Source organism: Cebidichthys violaceus, unplaced genomic scaffold (genome assembly GCF_023349555.1).
Source record: "Cebidichthys violaceus isolate CVI_PGR_0920_01 unplaced genomic scaffold, fCebVio1.0.p SCAF_1, whole genome shotgun sequence".
Classification (NCBI taxonomy): domain Eukaryota; kingdom Metazoa; phylum Chordata; class Actinopteri; order Perciformes; family Stichaeidae; genus Cebidichthys; species Cebidichthys violaceus.
In genome coordinates this window covers 20,625,759-20,644,589 of record NW_027176262.1, presented here as the reverse complement: position 1 = coordinate 20,644,589, position 18,831 = coordinate 20,625,759, and the positions used below count along the sequence as shown (strand labels likewise).

General features: G+C 41.2%; 1 protein-coding gene across 2 annotated transcripts in view; it reads left to right on the top strand.

Moving 5' to 3' along the window:
- gbe1b (glucan (1,4-alpha-), branching enzyme 1b) overlaps nt 1–18,831 on the top strand; it is a 78,046-nt gene that overhangs the window by 52,276 nt on the left and 6,939 nt on the right. For both annotated transcript variants that reach the window (XM_068714443.1, XM_068714451.1), the window contains exons 13-15: nt 2,205–2,389; nt 6,355–6,485; nt 15,000–15,117. In XM_068714443.1, the coding sequence (XP_068570544.1) occupies nt 2,205–2,389; nt 6,355–6,485; nt 15,000–15,117 (434 nt within the window). The remainder of the gene's footprint in view (nt 1–2,204; nt 2,390–6,354; nt 6,486–14,999; nt 15,118–18,831) is intronic.

The window sequence follows — 18,831 nt, the reverse complement described above, 5'->3', positions numbered from 1 at the left end:
GCAACACGGTTTGCTGTTCCTACTAATTTGCCCAGGATTTGAGTCAAATTACCTATTTGTAACCTTTATATCTGTGTAAATTCAGATATGGTATTTTGGATTTATTAAGAGAAGTTAAATTCATGTTGAAAGGCATGTGGGGCCGCTGTGAAAATAAGCTCAGCGTGAAGAGAAAATGAAAGAAAGAAAGAGAAAAGGAAAGACGGAATGAAAGAAAGAAAGAGAGAGAATTTGTCGGTTGAAATTTGAGTTGATTATAGAACAAATTACCTCCAGTGACATGCGGCTACAGTTACACTGTTTGATTTTCTATGAATGCTGTATTGCCTATTAAAAAGTAAAGAATTAACAGAAAATTATATTTTGAACTACCTGCTGATGTGACGGCCACGCTGGTGTTTTTGTGATGGCGTTAACGTTACAATAGTGCAAGTTGCAGTCAGGAAACGTTACAGATGTGTAGCTGACGTCAAAATAAAGGTAAAGTTTGAAGTTGAGTGTGGCCCTCCTGCTTTACACCCTTGGCCCAATTTGGCGTTGCAGCTGGTCTCTAGTGTTGTGTGTGTGTGTGTGTGTGTGTGTGTGTGTGTGTGTGTGTGTGCGTGTGTGCGTGTGTGCGTGCGTGCGTGCGTGCGTTTCTGTGTGTGCTTGATAAGATTATTTGCATGTGAAATATCAATACAAGACTTTCAGACGCATCAAGAATGTGTAGTTTACACATTCTTCTTGTTGTAGTGCAGGGAAGAAAATCTGTCTCTGACTGCCAGTGTTTCAAGTCTGAAATGTAATTTTCTTCTTTACATTTCAAGTTCAGAAGTGTAGGAGGCTTGTTATTCATGCAGATGTCACAAGAAAAGGCTCTCTCTCTCTCTCTCTCTCTCTCTCTCTCTCTCTCTCTCTCTCTCTCTCTCTCTCTCTCTCTCTCTCTCTCTCTCTCTCTCTCTCTCTCTCTCTCTCTCTCTGCCCCTCCCTCCCTCCCTCTCTGTGTTTCTTTGCTGCCCTAATTCCAAGGCAAGTGCTGCAGTGGGCTTGTTCTGTTGGCAGTCCGTGCCTTATTGTTTGCTACTTCTTTAACACCTACATAATGTATTTCATTAGAATCTGCTGTCAGCCCCTGCCTGTTCCACTTCATCCCATCACTCTGATTATTTATTTATTTGTTCTTCAGGAGGTGGGGGCTCTTGGCACCACAAAGAACTAGCCTGTATTCTTCTTGTCATGCATCTTATTCTGTCTCTTGTCTGTGCGTTTCTTCCTTTGCCAGGAATTCAATTATCCTGACTGTTGTTTTATGATGTTGTGGTGACATCTGATGACGGATTCATTATCTCATCTCCGGGCGTGACAACATTGTAGCAACAAGACCGCTGTTTCCTACACTTCGGCAGTATGCGTTCAGCTCTGCATCTGGACTGTGTGACTCCTCCATTGATGCTGCTAGTCTGAAGTTTTTTGTTTTTGTTTTTTTTTATTCGAGCCCTCGCTGGCTTTCCCTCTCAATTAAAAGATGTTAAAGAAAAAGGAACAATCTTCCTGAGTAGTTGCATGAAAAGTGCAGCAGTTCTGGTGGTTGTGAGGCTGCAGAAAAAAAAATTCAGATATTTAGTTAATGCTGTAATAAACATGAATTAATCAACACTGTGATGAAGAGAGATCTCCTGGAGAATTTCCTTCCTTATTTGTGTCAGATGAATGAAAAGAGTTGAGCGGTTTCCAGCATTGACTTGTAGTTTGCTCTTCGTTATGGAGAAATAATATATAAATATATCCTGGTGAATTATTTTTGCATAAATTTTGTTGAGGAAGTGAGACTCAACTGAAAGCGATGGGATTTATTTGCAATGTTTTCACAAGTGTTGTCGTTTTTTTTGTTTTTTTTCAAGTTCTATTCATGAAAGGGCACGGTCCTGGGTGACAGGAAGGTTGGCACACTGTAGATGGTGAAAACATTGCAGGAGCATTGTGGCTCTGTTTTAATATGGAAAGTACTAACCTCTGCCGGGGTTATACGAAGGTCGCAGACTCTCGCCGGCTCTGGTCGCTTTGATCTGTCTTCTTTTGTCTTGTTTAAAAAAAAAAAAAATGCACAAAACCCGAAAAAAGAACCTCACATAGCGCGGCACGATAGAGTATGCTAATTCACAGAGACTGTGCGCCTTTCCCTTCATTATGTATGTTCTTTAATAACGCACTCTGTGTTGCAGGGAATGAGTTTGGCCATCCTGAGTGGCTGGATTTCCCTAGAGAGGGGAACAATCAGAGTTACCACTATGCCCGGCGGCAGTTTAACCTATTGGATAAGGATCACCTCCGCTACTATCAGCTCTACGCCTTTGACCGGGACATGAACCGAACCGAAGACAAGTACGGCTGGCTGGCTGCCCCACCTGTAAGGACATCACACACTCACTGTACAGTAGGCATTGTGCAGACACTCTCAATGACAATAGAATGTTACAGCACCGTTCTTTAGTCGCATACAGAATATTTGATAATGTCTAGTGTCCACAGCAAATTGCTCATAACATGATTTATTTTTCAAGAATGAATGCATTTCCAAAGCCACCATCTTTCCACACCTTTACAGGTTTCTTCTTTCCACATTGGAGTAGTCAGGCAGGTGGTGATAAATGCGCCATAAGGAGAGTTCATTTTGAAGATGTCCTGTTTCTCTGGCTGCTGTCAAGGTGAACAGTAATAGATTTCATTCTCATCCGGCAGCCTCTCTCTTTGCCTACATTTCGAAGCCCACGAGAGGGGAAAAAAAAATTATGTTTTTCTCTTCAGGGGCCGGTAGCAAAGTAATGGGATAATGCAAATGGAGAGTGTGGCTAAATTGACAGGGATTAGAAGTGAGTCTGTGTAATTGATTCAAAAATACCCTTCCTCACATCCCCGGGAATCAGTCGTCAGATTAGAGCTACTTCACCTTGCTGCATTACACTCTGGCCTGGGTATTTCGCCTCGACAGACAGACAGACAAATGCAGCAGAGGAGAACATGTATCAGAGAGCATAATTAGGGACATGTCTGGTTCACAAGTATAATTTCTGTATATTGGCCCATCAATCAGAAGTGTGTACTGACTTAGGGGAACCTTTTACACTCTTTACACCCGGATGAAACGGAGCGTTGGAGGTGAGGCAAAGGAAAATGTCAGGGCCTGATTTCTGAGCTCCTTTGTGGGGGGGGGGGATGGGAGGGATGGGAGGGATGGGAGGGAATGCTGATCCCAAAGGATGCAGCTGGCAGGGGAGATGCATACATTTGGCACCAGTGCTGACCTGCTACACATTGGGTGCTGTTTTTCTTGGCTTTTTCAGTGCCTTCAATATGTGAAACCACTTGGACTCTCTACAGTGTGTATTTAAGACATCATCTAATTTTCTCATGTATAAAATGATTAAATTATATATTGGGGGCGACTAGCTCACTAGGCTAAGAGGGTTGTCTGGGAACCGGAGGGTCGGCAGTTCGAGTCCTTGGTCTGGGACGTGAGCTGAGTCGAAGTGTCCTTGAGCAAGACACTGTCCCCCTAGCAGCTCCCCGGTCATGGGCCCACTGCTCCCTGGTACAGGGATGGGTCAAATGCAGAGAAAAATTTCCCCCTCAACGGGATAAATATAGTGTAATAAATAAATAAATAATAAAAAATAGTAGTATAATAGCAGTCTTAAGTGAATACATTTTATGAAATGCCAGAGCAGATGTGCATGTCATTTTTGATCATGTTTTCTTTTGATATTATCATGAAATAATGTTTTTGGTCCCACGTGAGACAAAGTTCTGTTGTAATATTAAGCTGCCAATTAATTCTTCTGTGATCACTAGAAATGTTTTTACAGGATGTTATCAGGATTTCAACACATACTTTTCGCCTCTAAATTAAGAAAAGAAAATCTCACAAGAAAACAAACTAATTCAAAAGCTGTCACAACCACTGAATTTTTTTTTTTTTTTACAGTTTCAGACATTTTGAACCAGAATCTCACAATGTAACTGCTGCTACAAAGTGCATCTACAGTTGGGCAGTATCTAGGGGCCGTCAATTTAGTCCAAGTTAGTTCCAAGACCAGGTCAAGTCTGAATCCAGGCCTATTCCAAAACCGTTTAAAATGGGTTAGTCCTGTTTACAATGAGGAGCAGACAATACACAGACAGAACGTGACCCCTTAACTTCTAAGTCTGTGCAACTGGTGGTAAAAGACTAGAAATGACAGGAGGGAAGAGGTGGAGTCAAAGTAGACGCATGAATCAAAATATCCAAAATGTAAAACCTAAACCAGACTGAAGCAATAGATAATAAATCAGTTTCTGTAGCTGACCCTGCGCTCCGGTCTCAGACAGTGCTCGAAAGCAGCGGAGACAAAAATGGCTTATTCAGGAATTGATGCAATATCACAAAAGACCAGTTACAGATAACGCCAATAACTACTCAGAGATTCTGCTGTAATAACCAGAAGAGACTGAATCCTCTGTACAGCTTATCAGTGACATTGCCGCGGTAATCACGCTTAGAGGGAATATTCTATAGCTGAGTTCAATATATCTCTGTGGTGGGAGCTTCCAGGGGAGTTTTGTACTTTTAAAATGAGAAGCGGAGGATGTACCGGCTACTCTCCCGGTTGTTGTCCCAGATGTAAGTGAACTAAGCTTAAACGGAAACATGCAGGGACTCTGCTTAAAAGTGTGATTTGTGCACGCCTCTTTGAAGATGTGCAGCTGTGAGCTTTAAAAGGCCAAAACTCTGGACATGAGCAGAAGCTCCAGTAAGTGCAGAGATGGCATCGCTTGAGTTGTTCCTCTGTGATGCAGTGTAAATAAACCAGTACATGATGGCATCCAGAGTAGTCTGTGTTCTACTTATTCCAGCATTACTTAACTGGGATGCAAACCATTACAGTTAGCCATTAGAGTATTTTATTTACTGGTGTTATAACTTAAATCTATCTTAATTTGTAGTAGTAAAAGTATTTATTTACTGGTATTATAACTTAAATCTATCTTAATTTGTAGTAGTAAAAGTATTTATTTACTGGTATTATAACTTAAATCTATCTTAATTTGTAGTAAAAGTAGTCTCTGTATCCCAACATTCACATTTTCATTAAAATGAATATTTTCTAAATTGAGGTTATTGGATATTACTCTGATTCGGTTACATAGCTTTCCCTATTACATAAAACATTATTTCCCACCTCATATTCAGCAAAGGGTTCCGTTTTTTTAAATGTATATTCGATGTCTCTTGTCTCCCCCAATACATAAAAGATTTGCTCTGGCGAAACCAACGTTGAAATACAGTTTTTCCACCAACTGTGCCGGCTGCACCTGCAGCTGACTTAACTTCTGTTCCAGAGGAGAAAAGCAGCTATTAGGAGGGTCACAGTTTGTGGAAATGTTTCATTTGAACGGTAGTTTCATTGCTGAGGTCACCAATGGGGCTACTGTAGGGATTAACCCAGCTCTCATTGTGTGGCTTAGTTTCTCCCAAAGGTCTTGTTTCAGGTCAGATTGCTGCTGCATGCAGAGACAGAGACAGAAGCGGAAACTTAACACACTCTTAGGCCTAATGTTAAAACTATGTAAGTATCTTAGGGCGGTATTTTTCTTGTCGCACACTTGAAAATTATAGGTTAGATGATAGTTTGTATTTTCCCAACAACAGATTCTGAATATAATCACAATAATTTCATGATCACCGCCAAGTCTGTTGATTGCATTTACATTTATTTATTTATAAGTGAGAATAAGTCAACTGTACTTGTTCGTCGCGTCGCAACGTGACGGATGCAGGCTACGTTTCTTTTCCGATGCTGAAGCAGTTACAGGCAGCCAGGGAAGCTTGACATTGCTCCAAATTTGTGGACTTCTCCCGTAGATATGGACTTACTAAAAGACCGTCTCCTCACTCCTTAACCTCCATCTTCTCCGCCGGTCCAGTTGCAGGGGTGCTTATCTTCTCGTTCAGCCGTGAATATGCTTCCCTGAAATTGGCTTGGCGAACAAGACACTAAAAATAGGGGGTTGGGTGACATTGATAATCTCTGCTAATGACACGTTAACAGTAGCTCGCTCCACAGGAGAGTGCTGGCTTTATCATGTGCAGCTGTCTAAAGCTGACAGCGTGTGCCTCGCACCATCCTGGGCCACTGCGTTCTGCTGATGAGTGCCACCTGAAATGTAATGTGGGAATGTTGCTCAGTCTATTTGGAAATGTGTAGTCCACTGATATAATGTGCCCCATTATAACTCTGTAAATCCAAGATGAGAAAGGTAATGACTATTCATGAGGAAATATTTTATTAGCTCTTTCTCTCCCTCCCTCTTTCTCTCTCTCTTTTCTCCCTCCAGGCCTTTGTCAGTGCCAAGCATGAAGGGGACAAGGTCATTGTGTTTGACAGGGGACACGTGGTCTTTATCTTCAACTTCCACCCAAGTAAGAGCTTCCAGGACTACAGGGTGGCTGCAGAAGCTCCTGGAAAGTATCCTTTCAGGTCTCATCTGTCACGTCACTGCTGCTCCGTCCTTTTCAAATCGTCAGACATTGGCTTTCCTCTGTCGCGCCACAGTGCCTCTCAGAGTAATGATGTCTTTGTTAGCTACTTCTTTCATACCACAACATGACTAATCTTTTTCGTCTTGACAAAACCACTGACTGTTTCAACAGGAGGCAGTACATGTCTGTGAAAAGGGACAGACATGGAAAGATGGGAATTGCATGATCCATGTGCACGTTCACACTTTTTGGGAAGGTGAGGTGAGGCGAGGCAGGTCATCGACTATTTGGTGCATTCGTGGTCCTCAGAGGATACATCTTGTCTACTTTGGTTGTCTTGTAACTTTTCATCTATCTAAGTCCAAATTTTCCACTTGTCTGACACTTCTTAACAGGATTGTCTAAAACAGGGAACCACATTCTCATCACAGGAGAATTACAGTGCCACTAGTGTGGCTGTATAAATATTTAAAGCAATATTCACTATATTCTTTTTCTTATTATCTGTCTTACAACGAACCCCATGAAAAGACCAAAACCAATAGCCCATTAGTCCATCCTTTAATACTTTCCTACTTCCCCTGCCCGTTTGGTTTTACTGAATATGTTAACCTTGAAAGACCCGTCATGATTATATAGTTGTTTTTTTTAAAGGCTAATTCATTTCTTATGAACAATAAAGAAATGTCCCCTGTATTTGTTCCAAAATGTTGCATTTGTTTGGGGACTATTTCTTTTGGATCGCTAACCCTGTCACAGTGGCCGTGTCATGGAAAGTGGAAAACAGTGTCAGACTTTAGTGAATGTGATTTGTAAAGACCTGTGATTGTGGTGGCAGAGACTATGAATTACATAGACTTTTGTGATGTAATATGAGCAGTCACTGTTGAGAGGAATATGAGTCAGTTGTTTATGGGGGTGTTATGCTATTACAGAGAAATAAAAGCAGAGCCCAGTGATTCAGAAAGCTCTCTCTTTAGAGGTATTGTCTGTCTGTCTTCCCATTGAGCAGCACAGAGGAATTTAATGAGTTCCCCAGTTGTGATTACAGCAGGTTTAATGATCAGGGATGTGAGCGGGGACTGAAAGCTGACAGATTTGTATTTATTATAACGGGACATCACTCTCTTCTGGGGCCCACTGAAGCCACCGCCAACAGTTTTCCGCACGGATACGAAGCTGTGTTGCTTCTTCAGCTATGCCTTAAATAATGTGATGGCGAGCCGAAATGCAGACGGAGTTTGTTAGTTTTCTCTGGATGCCCGTGGTTCAAATCACTGCACATGAGCAATTCGGTCTCAAATTATGATGATTCCATTGGCTGACAACGAGGCTGTTAAACAGTGGTTGTTCCTCTGATTTCTGCATTTGTTTTTTGTTTCATTTAGATGGAGAAGGTGATGCTTCTTTCAAATTATAATAAAATAATAAAACTCCTACCTAAATGGAAAAAAAAGGTTTTAACAATGACATCATTAACACGCATTATGTTTTATTATGCCTCAAATCATTTAAAGAATTGAGGAAAAGGAATTTCATTGCATTTTGCCTGGTTATTATATTATCAGGCAATTATTATATTCTATACTGTTACACGGATGTTCAAGTAATAATGTTATAGACAGCCTGGGTAGCTTGACTATAACAGTTTATGAAAAAAACAATACAAAAATCTCTATTGCAAGTGTTAATCAACAAGTTAAAAGATGACGACAACAAACATGAGACAGAACAATAAACAGGTTTATTCGATTAAAAAATCCAGAAGTAATCTTTTAATATCAAGCGTTAATTGTAAGCTTGTTTGATGTGCAGTAATTGTCCTTTCTGCCTCGTGTTTTCGGCTCTGCCTTGATGGGGTGGATCTCGAGCACACCGCTAATAGCCCGACTGCACAGTGTCTGTAACACCGTTTTTGAGGGTTTACTTTCATTTAGATGGAACCACATCTTCTCCTCCTGGTGCTTCTTTTGATGTGTACGGAGCGGCCTCAGACACTTGGTGGGTTGAGAGGAAATGCAAATAAATGTGAGGGCAAAGCTCTGGCTGTCATTATACAGAGACGCAGTAAACACATAAAGGCGTGTGTGTGTGTGTGTGTGTGTGTGTGTGTGTGTGAGGTAAATGTGGCGTGTGTATGAGGAGATGCAGATCCTCCGATGGGAATGTGTGCAGAGGATCCAATTAGGAGAGAAGACAGATGAAAGTGCCACTCTGAGCTTGTCTTGTTTACCTCCTCTGCCTCTAAGAGTCCAAAAGTGGTTTTTCATTACACTCGGCTGTCATATACTTAAACTTTCTTCTACCTGTGAGGGTCAGGAATGTCACAGTGGAGCCCCACACCACTGCTGTATCTGGAAATAATGGCTGGATGCAGCTGACCATAGTGTGCACCGCTGAAAATGGATCCAATACAGGGTGTTATTTCAACCCGGTCTCACTTCCGAACTCGTCAAATAGCGACGGTCGGCCAGTGCCCTTGATACCACCACACCCTTGATATCATCCAACGCCGGTGTAAACTCATCCATGCCGTGATTAGACGCTCGGCACAACTGCGTAGTATTGAGAGGTGTGAGGGGAGGTGGAGGAGTCAAACAAATGCAGGACTTATGTCCAGGATACCGATTGTTTGTCTCATGCAAAACCAAAAGTGAACGTTGACATTTTGTCACGTCAGTCGTTGGTCACTCGGCAGTGACGCGAGTCGTTTAGTCAAGTTAAGTTCGTAGTGGAAATTAAAGTATTTCCTTGTGAGAGATCTAAAAAGTATCTCAAGCCTTCTGTCTTTTAAGGATTTATTACAGGATAAGATATAGAAAAATTATAAAAGAATAGTGAACAGATTAATTAACAGATTAATCTAACAGAGTCATAGATTACGATACAGCTGTATAGCAGAGAGCGTTCCTTCACCCATGGTAGAACAAAGGAAGACTCTGCCTTCTCCGTAATGAAGGCCCTTCTTAAATGCTTGTCTGAGCGGAGTATCATCCTCCTCAGCAGAAACTACGTATCAATCAAAGTCCAGCTGTCCAGTTCCATGTGGCCTATGGATGTTTATATAAATCAGGTAACCATCTGTTCCCTATAAGGCCCTATCACATGGAAGTTGCCCCCCTTTGTTCCCATGAGCCTGTTTATCCAAAGGCCAAAGTTCAAACTAGACAGAAAACACATGATCAACGAATCTAAGTAAGAAATAATCATTAGAAGTTACATGAAACCAATTTTCCCCCGACAAACATCAGCTACGCTCCTTTCCTAAACCTAACTAAATGGGTTTTATTGCCTAAGCCTAACTTCCTGTGAAGATGGAAGTTTATTTTGACACTACGCATGAAAGGAATAGAAACTGACACGTCTCCAACTGACACTAGAGGGGTACCTGATGCGTCACAGTTTGAAGTTTTAAAACCGCTGACTAAGCGTTGGTTTTTGACAAGTTGGGAGCGAGAATGTGTTGGTTTTTTCCGTTGGCAATATGGCAAGTTGGTTGTTATATCAGAGGGCGTCCTTCTCCAGCTAGGGATCTACCATATTAAATGACCTTTTGTTGTTGTCCGTCACATCTGGTCGAGATGGACCTCCAGGTGGTTTCTCTATCTGCTTGTTATGTCATTTTCAAAGATAATTTACTCCTAAGAATGTTGCCTGGTTGCAGAACTGTTTTGAAAATGTATCCCGTTCTGCATAACGCTTCAGTATTAGTTATACAGAAAAGATTGTTGTCAATATTATGATGAAAATAACTTTCATGCTTTTGATGCGGTTCAGATGTGTTACAGCTAAATTACAGCTGCTGGTTTGAGTGTTTGCGGTGCAATGTAAAACTGAAAGTCTGCTGTCTCAATTTTGAGATAAATAACAACTCTGCTGGAATATAGTCATCATCCCTTGGTGCCGGGCCTTAGTTGAATTCACAGTGACTCTTTGGCCTCTTCATATTTTTAGACAAGCCTATCTTTTGCTTCTCATTGTCCTCTTCTGAATGTATTTTTTTTTTTTTCTCCACAAGAAACTGGAGAGAAAGTGAAGCCCAAAATGTTGGCCATTAAAATGCACTCAACGTGAGCTTTTCGACAGGCACTCAAACCATCCCTTTTTTTCAAAACTTTTTTTTATTTTTTCTATTTTCTCTCTGAATCGTGGTGGACACATTCTTCAGGCACTGGGCTTTATCTCGCTGGTTAGAGTATTTGAAATCCCAGTTGGATCCCGTCATGAAAGCTGTACCTGTCGGGGCAGATTGGTCTTTGATTTACACTGTGCCAAAAGGCAGTCGAGATTGTGTCAGGTCATCATTCTCCTTTTCTGTCTGAGCCGTTCCTTGAATGCCGTTTGGAATAATTCAACTACAGGTGCAGTGACACTAACAAACTAGAGTAAAATACACACAGTTGTGTGCATGGGTGACAATAATTTACTCCGATATTATCTAGAATGTACCAGATAAGGTTTCTGAAAATGGAAAATGTGCATCTATTTTCTTCTTTTTTTTGCCACAGCGTGCTGTAGGATGCATCGAGATGGATTGCTTGAACAAAGTTGCATTACTTTTCTCTGCGGCTAGATATCATCCACAAACATCCTCATCAATCCAGAGGCTTAATCTGAAATCCAAATGTTCAATCGTGTTCAAAGGCTGTAGACGAATGGAGGCGCTGCATTTATTTCAGGCAGTAAAGGGAAGTTACAGTTTATCATAACTTGGGTCTCATTTTTTGATACAATTTCTTTCGATTATGATAACACTCTACTCAGAAAAACAATTCCTCAATTTAGGAACATGATGATACCAACTCGTGCTTTATTTGGAGGTAAAATAAACTACAGCTCTGTTAACTTCTACAGAACAATAAAAGACACTAAACAGGTAAAGTAAGAAGTTACCTGGTGCACAGACAATCATCTGCTGCTCAAAATGTAATTAATTAAGTAAATAATTGACTTTAGGGCATAAAGCACATTACAAAACCCCCATTCTCATCAACCACATCAGCAAAGACAGGAAATCATGCTCCCGAACTGAATTGCAATAATCAAAAGTGTTCTCATCACATCCTCTAAGAGTCTAGTTCAACAGTCTAGACACCCAAAGGACTCCAGCACATTCTTAATCACTCAACATAATTGGCACCTCCTCCCATCAATGAAGTCCCTCACCTGAAACTAAATACAAAAAACACACGGAAATGTTCCGAAATGTTGGTAATCCCCTCGATGCGCACAAAACTACGACAAGTTTGGTCGGTCAAAGTTAATCTAAGATGTCAGTGTGTAAGCTGTGATGAATGTTAACGGACTAATAATTCATAATTTTACCTTCTTCACACTTTGTTTTCTCTTCCACATGAATTTTGGCTATCCAAAAAAACCATGTCTGATCATTTGTTTTGCGCTTCTTGCTTCGTTCGGTTATTAAATGCTACCAAAATCAACAAAAACAAGACCCATTTTGTAATCATCCATTAGTTTGACCACTGATGGGCTTTATAGTAGAGTATGAAAGAATAATGTTTTATTTTTATTTTTCCGGACAAATGCATTGATGCTCATCATATTATAAAATGCATGACAATAGTCGGTCTAGATCTCCCCGAACGTATTTCACAACTGATCAACACAACAGCGATAACGTAACAAAGTTATGCTGAAGGCTGTTAACAGCACTTTTAGGTGTCATGCTCTTTATACAAAGTGATGGAATCTCTTTAATTTGAAACGAATAGTCTTCGAATAGTCTTCTCCCTTTACATCGGTTTATGTAAGTTTCAGCGGAATGCAGGGGTGAAGTCGCGTCTGCGGCGTTTGAAATGCTCACAAGGTCGAGCCACATTCTTCAGAAGTGCATACACATTCAGCTCAGCTCTTGTTCACCCACATCAGGTTGCTATTACTTTCATAAAGCCAGAGAAAAACGACAGGCTGATGGAGAAACTAAGTGGTGGCTCGGTTTGCAATCATGGTCATGGCCAGATTGTTTTCAGGTCATCAATGGCTCTAATCATCAAGCTTCGGACTGCCATCTTTTCTTTCTGCTCATTGGGCAAAATTGATTGTGTTCTTAAATCATTCCCCTTTATTCACAAAGGCTTTATTGATTACAATACTTCACAGCTGCACTGCAAGCTGTTGTTGCCGCCGTCTGTAGCCACTAACAAAGACGTAATCGCTCAAAGCCTCCAACTACCAATTTGTGCTGGTTCTCGCTTCCTTGCAGAGAAGTTTGCCAAGGAACTCTGAATTAGTGCAACTATGCCTCATTTCCAGAGCGCTCTGTGTCACCAACATGCACTCTTACAGTGCACATGCAATCCACATGGACTGGAAATGCCCAACAAGCTGTGTGAAGGAGCACCGCGTTGTGTTACTTACCCTCCAAATCGGTTATTGGAAAAATATTTACAGTGCACAAACGTATCCCGTGCACTGTTAGAATTGGTCAATGTCAAGGTTTGTATTGGTTGTATTAGGAGGATTAACCTTTTGAAATCACATGCATGCTCGGAAGCCTTTTTAACCCCTGGGAGGATATTTCCATATTCGTCTGATAAATATCATACAGCCGTCGGAGCAGAATGAGTTTGTTCTGTCAATAAAACACCAGAGCAGTGGAGATGTGGGGGAGGGGGGGAGGGGGGGGGGGGGGGTCTTCCTCCTCAGGAGAAACAATGCACAGAGCAGCACTTCTTTTTGAATCAAAGCAGACACGCAGGCAGCAAAAGTGGAATTTCCCTGCCTCTGGGGCAGAATGAGGCAGTGTTTGAGGATCACACTCCACAATGTTGGCTGTGGGGAGATCAGGTGACTGTTCAGCCAGCCAATTAGGGAACTGTTTACATGTCTGCTCCTCTCTCCTGGTGTTTGTTACAGTACCATCCCTTAGAGCTCCTGTCCCTTAGAGACGGGAGTAAATCGTAATTTATAATAATAATAATGCACTGCGCAGATGTTCGTGGGTATTTACATTATACATGGACATCAGGGTGTCCATGTAGGCTACTAAGAACTAGAGGAAAACTGCCTGGAGGGAAGTTTTCTGTTAAGAATATATGTTTATGTACATACTTGTCAAAGTGCACTTTCTTACATTTTAAATCGGGCTCTTAAAATGTCTTCCATATTCTCTCTGACATTAATAACGACCTTGTAACTGATTCTGACAGTTTTTTGTGCCAAGCAACAAGATGGGAACTGTGCTAATGTCAAGCACTTTGAAGAAACAAAGAAAACTCCTCCTGCCTTTCGTAGACAGTCTTTTGGAGCTCTTTCTTAACAATTTCCATATTGCATTAGTAGTCGGTGATTCTCCACATACCCCTGCTGTAGGGCATAATTCATCATGCCATCGATTTGATCCTGCACTTTTGGGAAAAGGTGAATGTATGCCGAAGCCCTCACTGGAGCATATGGCATGATTTACATATTATATTTCATGCAATGTCTTTCCATCTCGGTTCCTCCTCAAGAAGGCGCATGTTTTATGAGACTGCATTAACGCTATTATGGAGGCTGCCATCAGTCAGCTCTTCGGTGTCTGAGTATCCTCCTTCAGAAGCACGGCGGATGGTAAGGGGCATTCGCTCGCCCCTCCGCCCCACACACACACACACACACACACACACACACACACACACACACACACACACACACACACACTTTATACATGTTCAAAGGCTGCGTACAGGTTTGTTTTCCATCTATTTAACTATCTCAGTGCAGTGAAGAACCACCACCCTGTCATGTTTTATTGTTTTACAGCTTTGAATCACAGTGGATTCAGCAAGCTTGTTTAACAGTGTGCATGAGAAATATCCAGTATATTCCACATAAAGTATACAGTCTTTCTATATTTAAAAAAAGGAGATGTGTTCTCTGCAGTTTGTTGGATTTGTATCAGACCTGAATGCAGAGATGCCTTCTGGTGCCTTCACCAAATATCCACCTCAATACTTTGTCATTTACATGTTAAGTTGTTCTTTATTTGGCTCCATTTGTAGTGATTTGCTCTGTTTGACATTAATGAGTTATTTTCCTTAATCTGTGTCAAAAAAGCAAAATTATACCACCGTGATTCAAATAACAAAACATGAAAAAGCCCTAGATGAGTGGATACTTTTTCGAAACGGTGTTTTTGTTGTCAGTCATATGGATCACTTTTTTGATTAAATCATTATTTATGCAGTGAAGTGGATAAATTAGACAGGCAGGCAGGATGGCTGAGCCATGGCTGAATCACTTTTGTATTTATGTTCATTTCAGGCAACGTTCTCTTTGTCTGTTAGGGCTCCGCTCTGTCACTTTGTAGTGCTGCGAAGGGGAGATGAATGCTGATGGATGCGAGGATTTCAATGAATATAAACCAGCTGAGCACTGCTAAACCAAGTCTGAACACCAAAAGCACTGGTGATAAAACCTTCTCCTGTGCTTCTTACGTCTTAGATCTTATAATCTAGTTTCCCCACTGCTATTGCGCCTTAACGTCAATCTTTGTCAGATACAAAATCAAGCTGGATTCAGATGAGGATCTGTATGGAGGTCACGGACGGCTGGACCACAACACGGAGTTCTACACAGAGCCGCAGCCCTTCAACGGTCGCCCCAACTCCATGCAGGTAATTCTTTTTTTGACTCATCAAAGGTTATCTTTTGTTGAACGTCAGCGAGTCCTAACTATGGAGTGTGTACTCCAAACGTAAGTCCTGGGCCATTGTTGTCGAGTTCAGTCTCTAGACCACTTTAATGCTGTATCACCATCCCACTCCGCATGCTAATTCTAAACATGGTTGGAGAATGTATTACATTCACACTGAAAAAGTGACAATATTAAGTGTGCTCCAAAATGCCAGTATGCATACTAAATGATTTTGGAGTGTGCTGTTGATGGACACCATTGTCCCACAATGCAGTGCACATATGTAATGGAGGAGCTGCTCACGGCTACAAAATATCAAAAGCAGCTGTGGGTGGTGATGATGAGACAGCCCCAGAAGTAGCTCTGAAAATACAAAGTGTGGGATTAAAACTTTGGACAAACATTTTTTTTTTTTCATTTTTGCTTTGTTTGTGTCCAAATGTATTTTGCCTGTAGCATTACCAAGTCTAATGTCATTACAAAATGTAGCTGCATTCATTTCTTGAGTACTAACTGCCTGAATACTTGAATACATACTGTTTCGACGTAGAGCATAGCTTTGATCTTGCATCCTTATTTTCATTTCAGACATTTTTGACTTGTCAGGTGTCACTAGAAAAAACGATTGATGATTGCATTATGTCAGAACATATTTGGACTTAACGTAGCAGGAAAGGCACATGGTGTGACTAATAGCCTTAGCAATGACTTCAAGTGTCCCAGTAAACCACACCAATGAGTACCTGGATGCTGATGCTACATTCAAACATAATGCAGCATTCATTTGCGCGATTAGTTGCACACCTAAGACTCGGTACATAAGTGTGTATCTGGGGGATTAATATGCATATCCACTAGTCAACGGATGAACCACCAGAATAGAGGACTTCCACAATGTAAACATTAATAAACATAAGATGGTTACTCTATGCTGACCTTCACATCCTGATGTATCAAATGATTAATTGTATCTTGCAGACGTATAGTTTTCATTTCTGAGGATGCACATAACAGCGCTCTGTAGAAACACAGGCTTTACACTGTAGGCTGTGACTGTCTCCTTCCTATGCGTAAAAAAAAAAAAAAAAATCTCTAGTTGGTTCACATTATTATACATTAACAGTTTATAAGTTGTAATGCTTGCCAGTTTCATTAATCAGTTGGATGTTGATGCTTTCGTGTTTTCCTTTATGCAGTGAAAGAGGTGTACGCTCAACCTGCTTGTAGCAATTACAAAGTATGATGAAATGGCTGTCAGTGTATTAATGTTTTGTCCTTTAATGTTTCGTGTTTGATTTCACGAATCAATTTAATTAGCTCGAAATGGAGTTTGTAGTGAGAGGATCCTTTCGAGCCAATCTAATGAGGTTTAAGTGTGTTGTCATGAAAGAGGGCTGCCTGTTCTGGCAGAAAGCCACCATCTCCCTGGTCTGGGCCTCTCAGCTTAACCACTGCTCTATAATTTAGTATCTTCCTCATTAATACGATTAGCTTTTAATGCAGAATCCAGAAAATGATCAAATATGCCTGCATAAGGCTCGCTATGTCTATCAGGGGATGGTATCCATTGTTTGTGAATAGCTTATTTGGCTTATATGCATTTTACTCGTGCTGGCAGTTATCCTGGAGTCATTGAGCATTGTGCGAATCTGATATACACAGCTCCTTCAGATTCCCCGGCAAACGATGTGCATTATTCATGTTGTTAGAACTTACCTTTTTATGTGCACGCCTCTTAAACTCACACGGCATCACGGCGGGGAGAATAAGATCTGGGAGAATGAACTACTGGGCTTCCATCACGGAGATTGCTTTAGGCTAATAGCATGAAATAGGTCGGTCCTTGGAATATAAAAAAAGAAGCACTCGTATGCGTTTTCAGCAGAGTGCTTGAGGATCTTCCTCATGTTTGCCTCCTTCTTTTTTTTTTTTCTTTTTCTTTTTTTTTTTTCTTGATGTAATTTTTGCTTAATCAAAACACTGAAAGGCAATAGGATGTTTATGAATCAGGTCAGGGATAAATTAATGAGGATCAGCACTGATACCTCGACGCTCCAACTGTAACTTGGCTGATTGCGTGTGTTAGATCTTATGTTAATGAACGCAATTAATGCGCGAGGACAGTGATGTATGTGAAGTGGTCTGCACAGCCATCGTCTCACTCCGTGGGTTTTTCAGTTTGTTTAGTCCAATAATAAATATCTGGAGGCAGTGCGCCAGAGATGACATAGCACCTGATAAGGTGCTTGTTTATCTGAACTCGACTTGAACCTCCTCAGATCAATACTGAAAGTGTTGCAGTTAATGGACGGAGGATATTGCTCCACATGTATATTAAGAGTTGGACGGAGCACTTTAATGCATCAAAATGTGTTTGTAAAAACTCACACTGCCATTTAGAGCCTAATTTCAGTGTTATTTAACCTTTTTAAAAGCCTCTGCCTCCCTCATGCAGACAGTTATCCTCCATCGTATTAGCTTAGGTTTCGTCAGATGAGGACTCAAATTCCACATTCTCTTAAATCTCTTATTAATTCAAACACCACTGCTTCAGCCACGTCCCTCTTGGCTAAAATGTGAAGTTTAGTTAACAAGTCATCTGCTAATGTTGGCACCATCATGGATTAATGGGGAATGAAAGGGAGTGAGAGGACCGGGGGCCGACAGGGAGTCGGCAGGGTGGGGACCCGTCTGCGCATACTGTAGCTCCTTTACAGGCTTCCTCGAAAAGATTGCACAGGGAGACTGTAGTCTTGCATAAGGATGCTGCTTCTCCTCCTCCTCCTTCTCCTCCTCCTCACACCTACCTGGTTATGACAAGAATAATCAGATAAGAGCCTCTGCGGGGGCTGTGAAAGGTACCCACATCATCCATGTTTTATTTAACAACTGTTGCTTTCAAAGTCTGCGTAAACTTCTTCTCGCCTGTCTTTTTTAATGGGTTCGACGGTTCTCCAGCTTCCTCGTTACCGAGCGATAATAAACTCTCGTATGTCCTCGGTCCTCAGACTGAGGCTGCACATAATTGGATGAAGCCAGCAGAGTCGAGAGCGTCCCGGTGGCTCGGTAGGCTGCGGCGAACATCGTGTAACAGTAACGCCCTGTTTACAGATGTGGTCCTGGGCTGCTGTTGTGTAACGTCTCTTTAGCTCTTTCAGTCATGTCTTTCTCTCCATTATAAAAAAAAAAAGAAGAAAAAAATCAATAAAGAGGAAAAAAAATCCCGCAACTCCTCAAAACAAACCGAAAAAAAGCAAACCAAGAACAAAATGGAAGCTGTTGGAACACAGATGGTTAACAGGTTCTACAGTGAGTACAGAGGAGTGCTGCATGCTGTAGCAGGTGTTGGTAGGCTGCGTCTTTATTGTGAGTTAATAAAACATGAATTAAATAATGAAGCTATTAGTTAGGACTTTCTTTGATAAAGGTCTGCCTTCTGAGGAAGTGGTAACAAAAGATGTATCGGTGACAAATGATTCACATTTTAAATTGTTTTGATGTTTGCTGTTAATTAAGCAAGTGCTGTAAGTAGTTTAAAGTACCATCTATACCTAAAATGAAAAAAAAGAACTGAATCTGAGCCCACCAGCAGAACTAAAATCACACTCTTTGCTAACGGCTTAACGGACTGGTTTTGGCTGCTTGTGGAAAACTGATATCCAGTAACTGTGATATCTCGCATGTATGCATATAT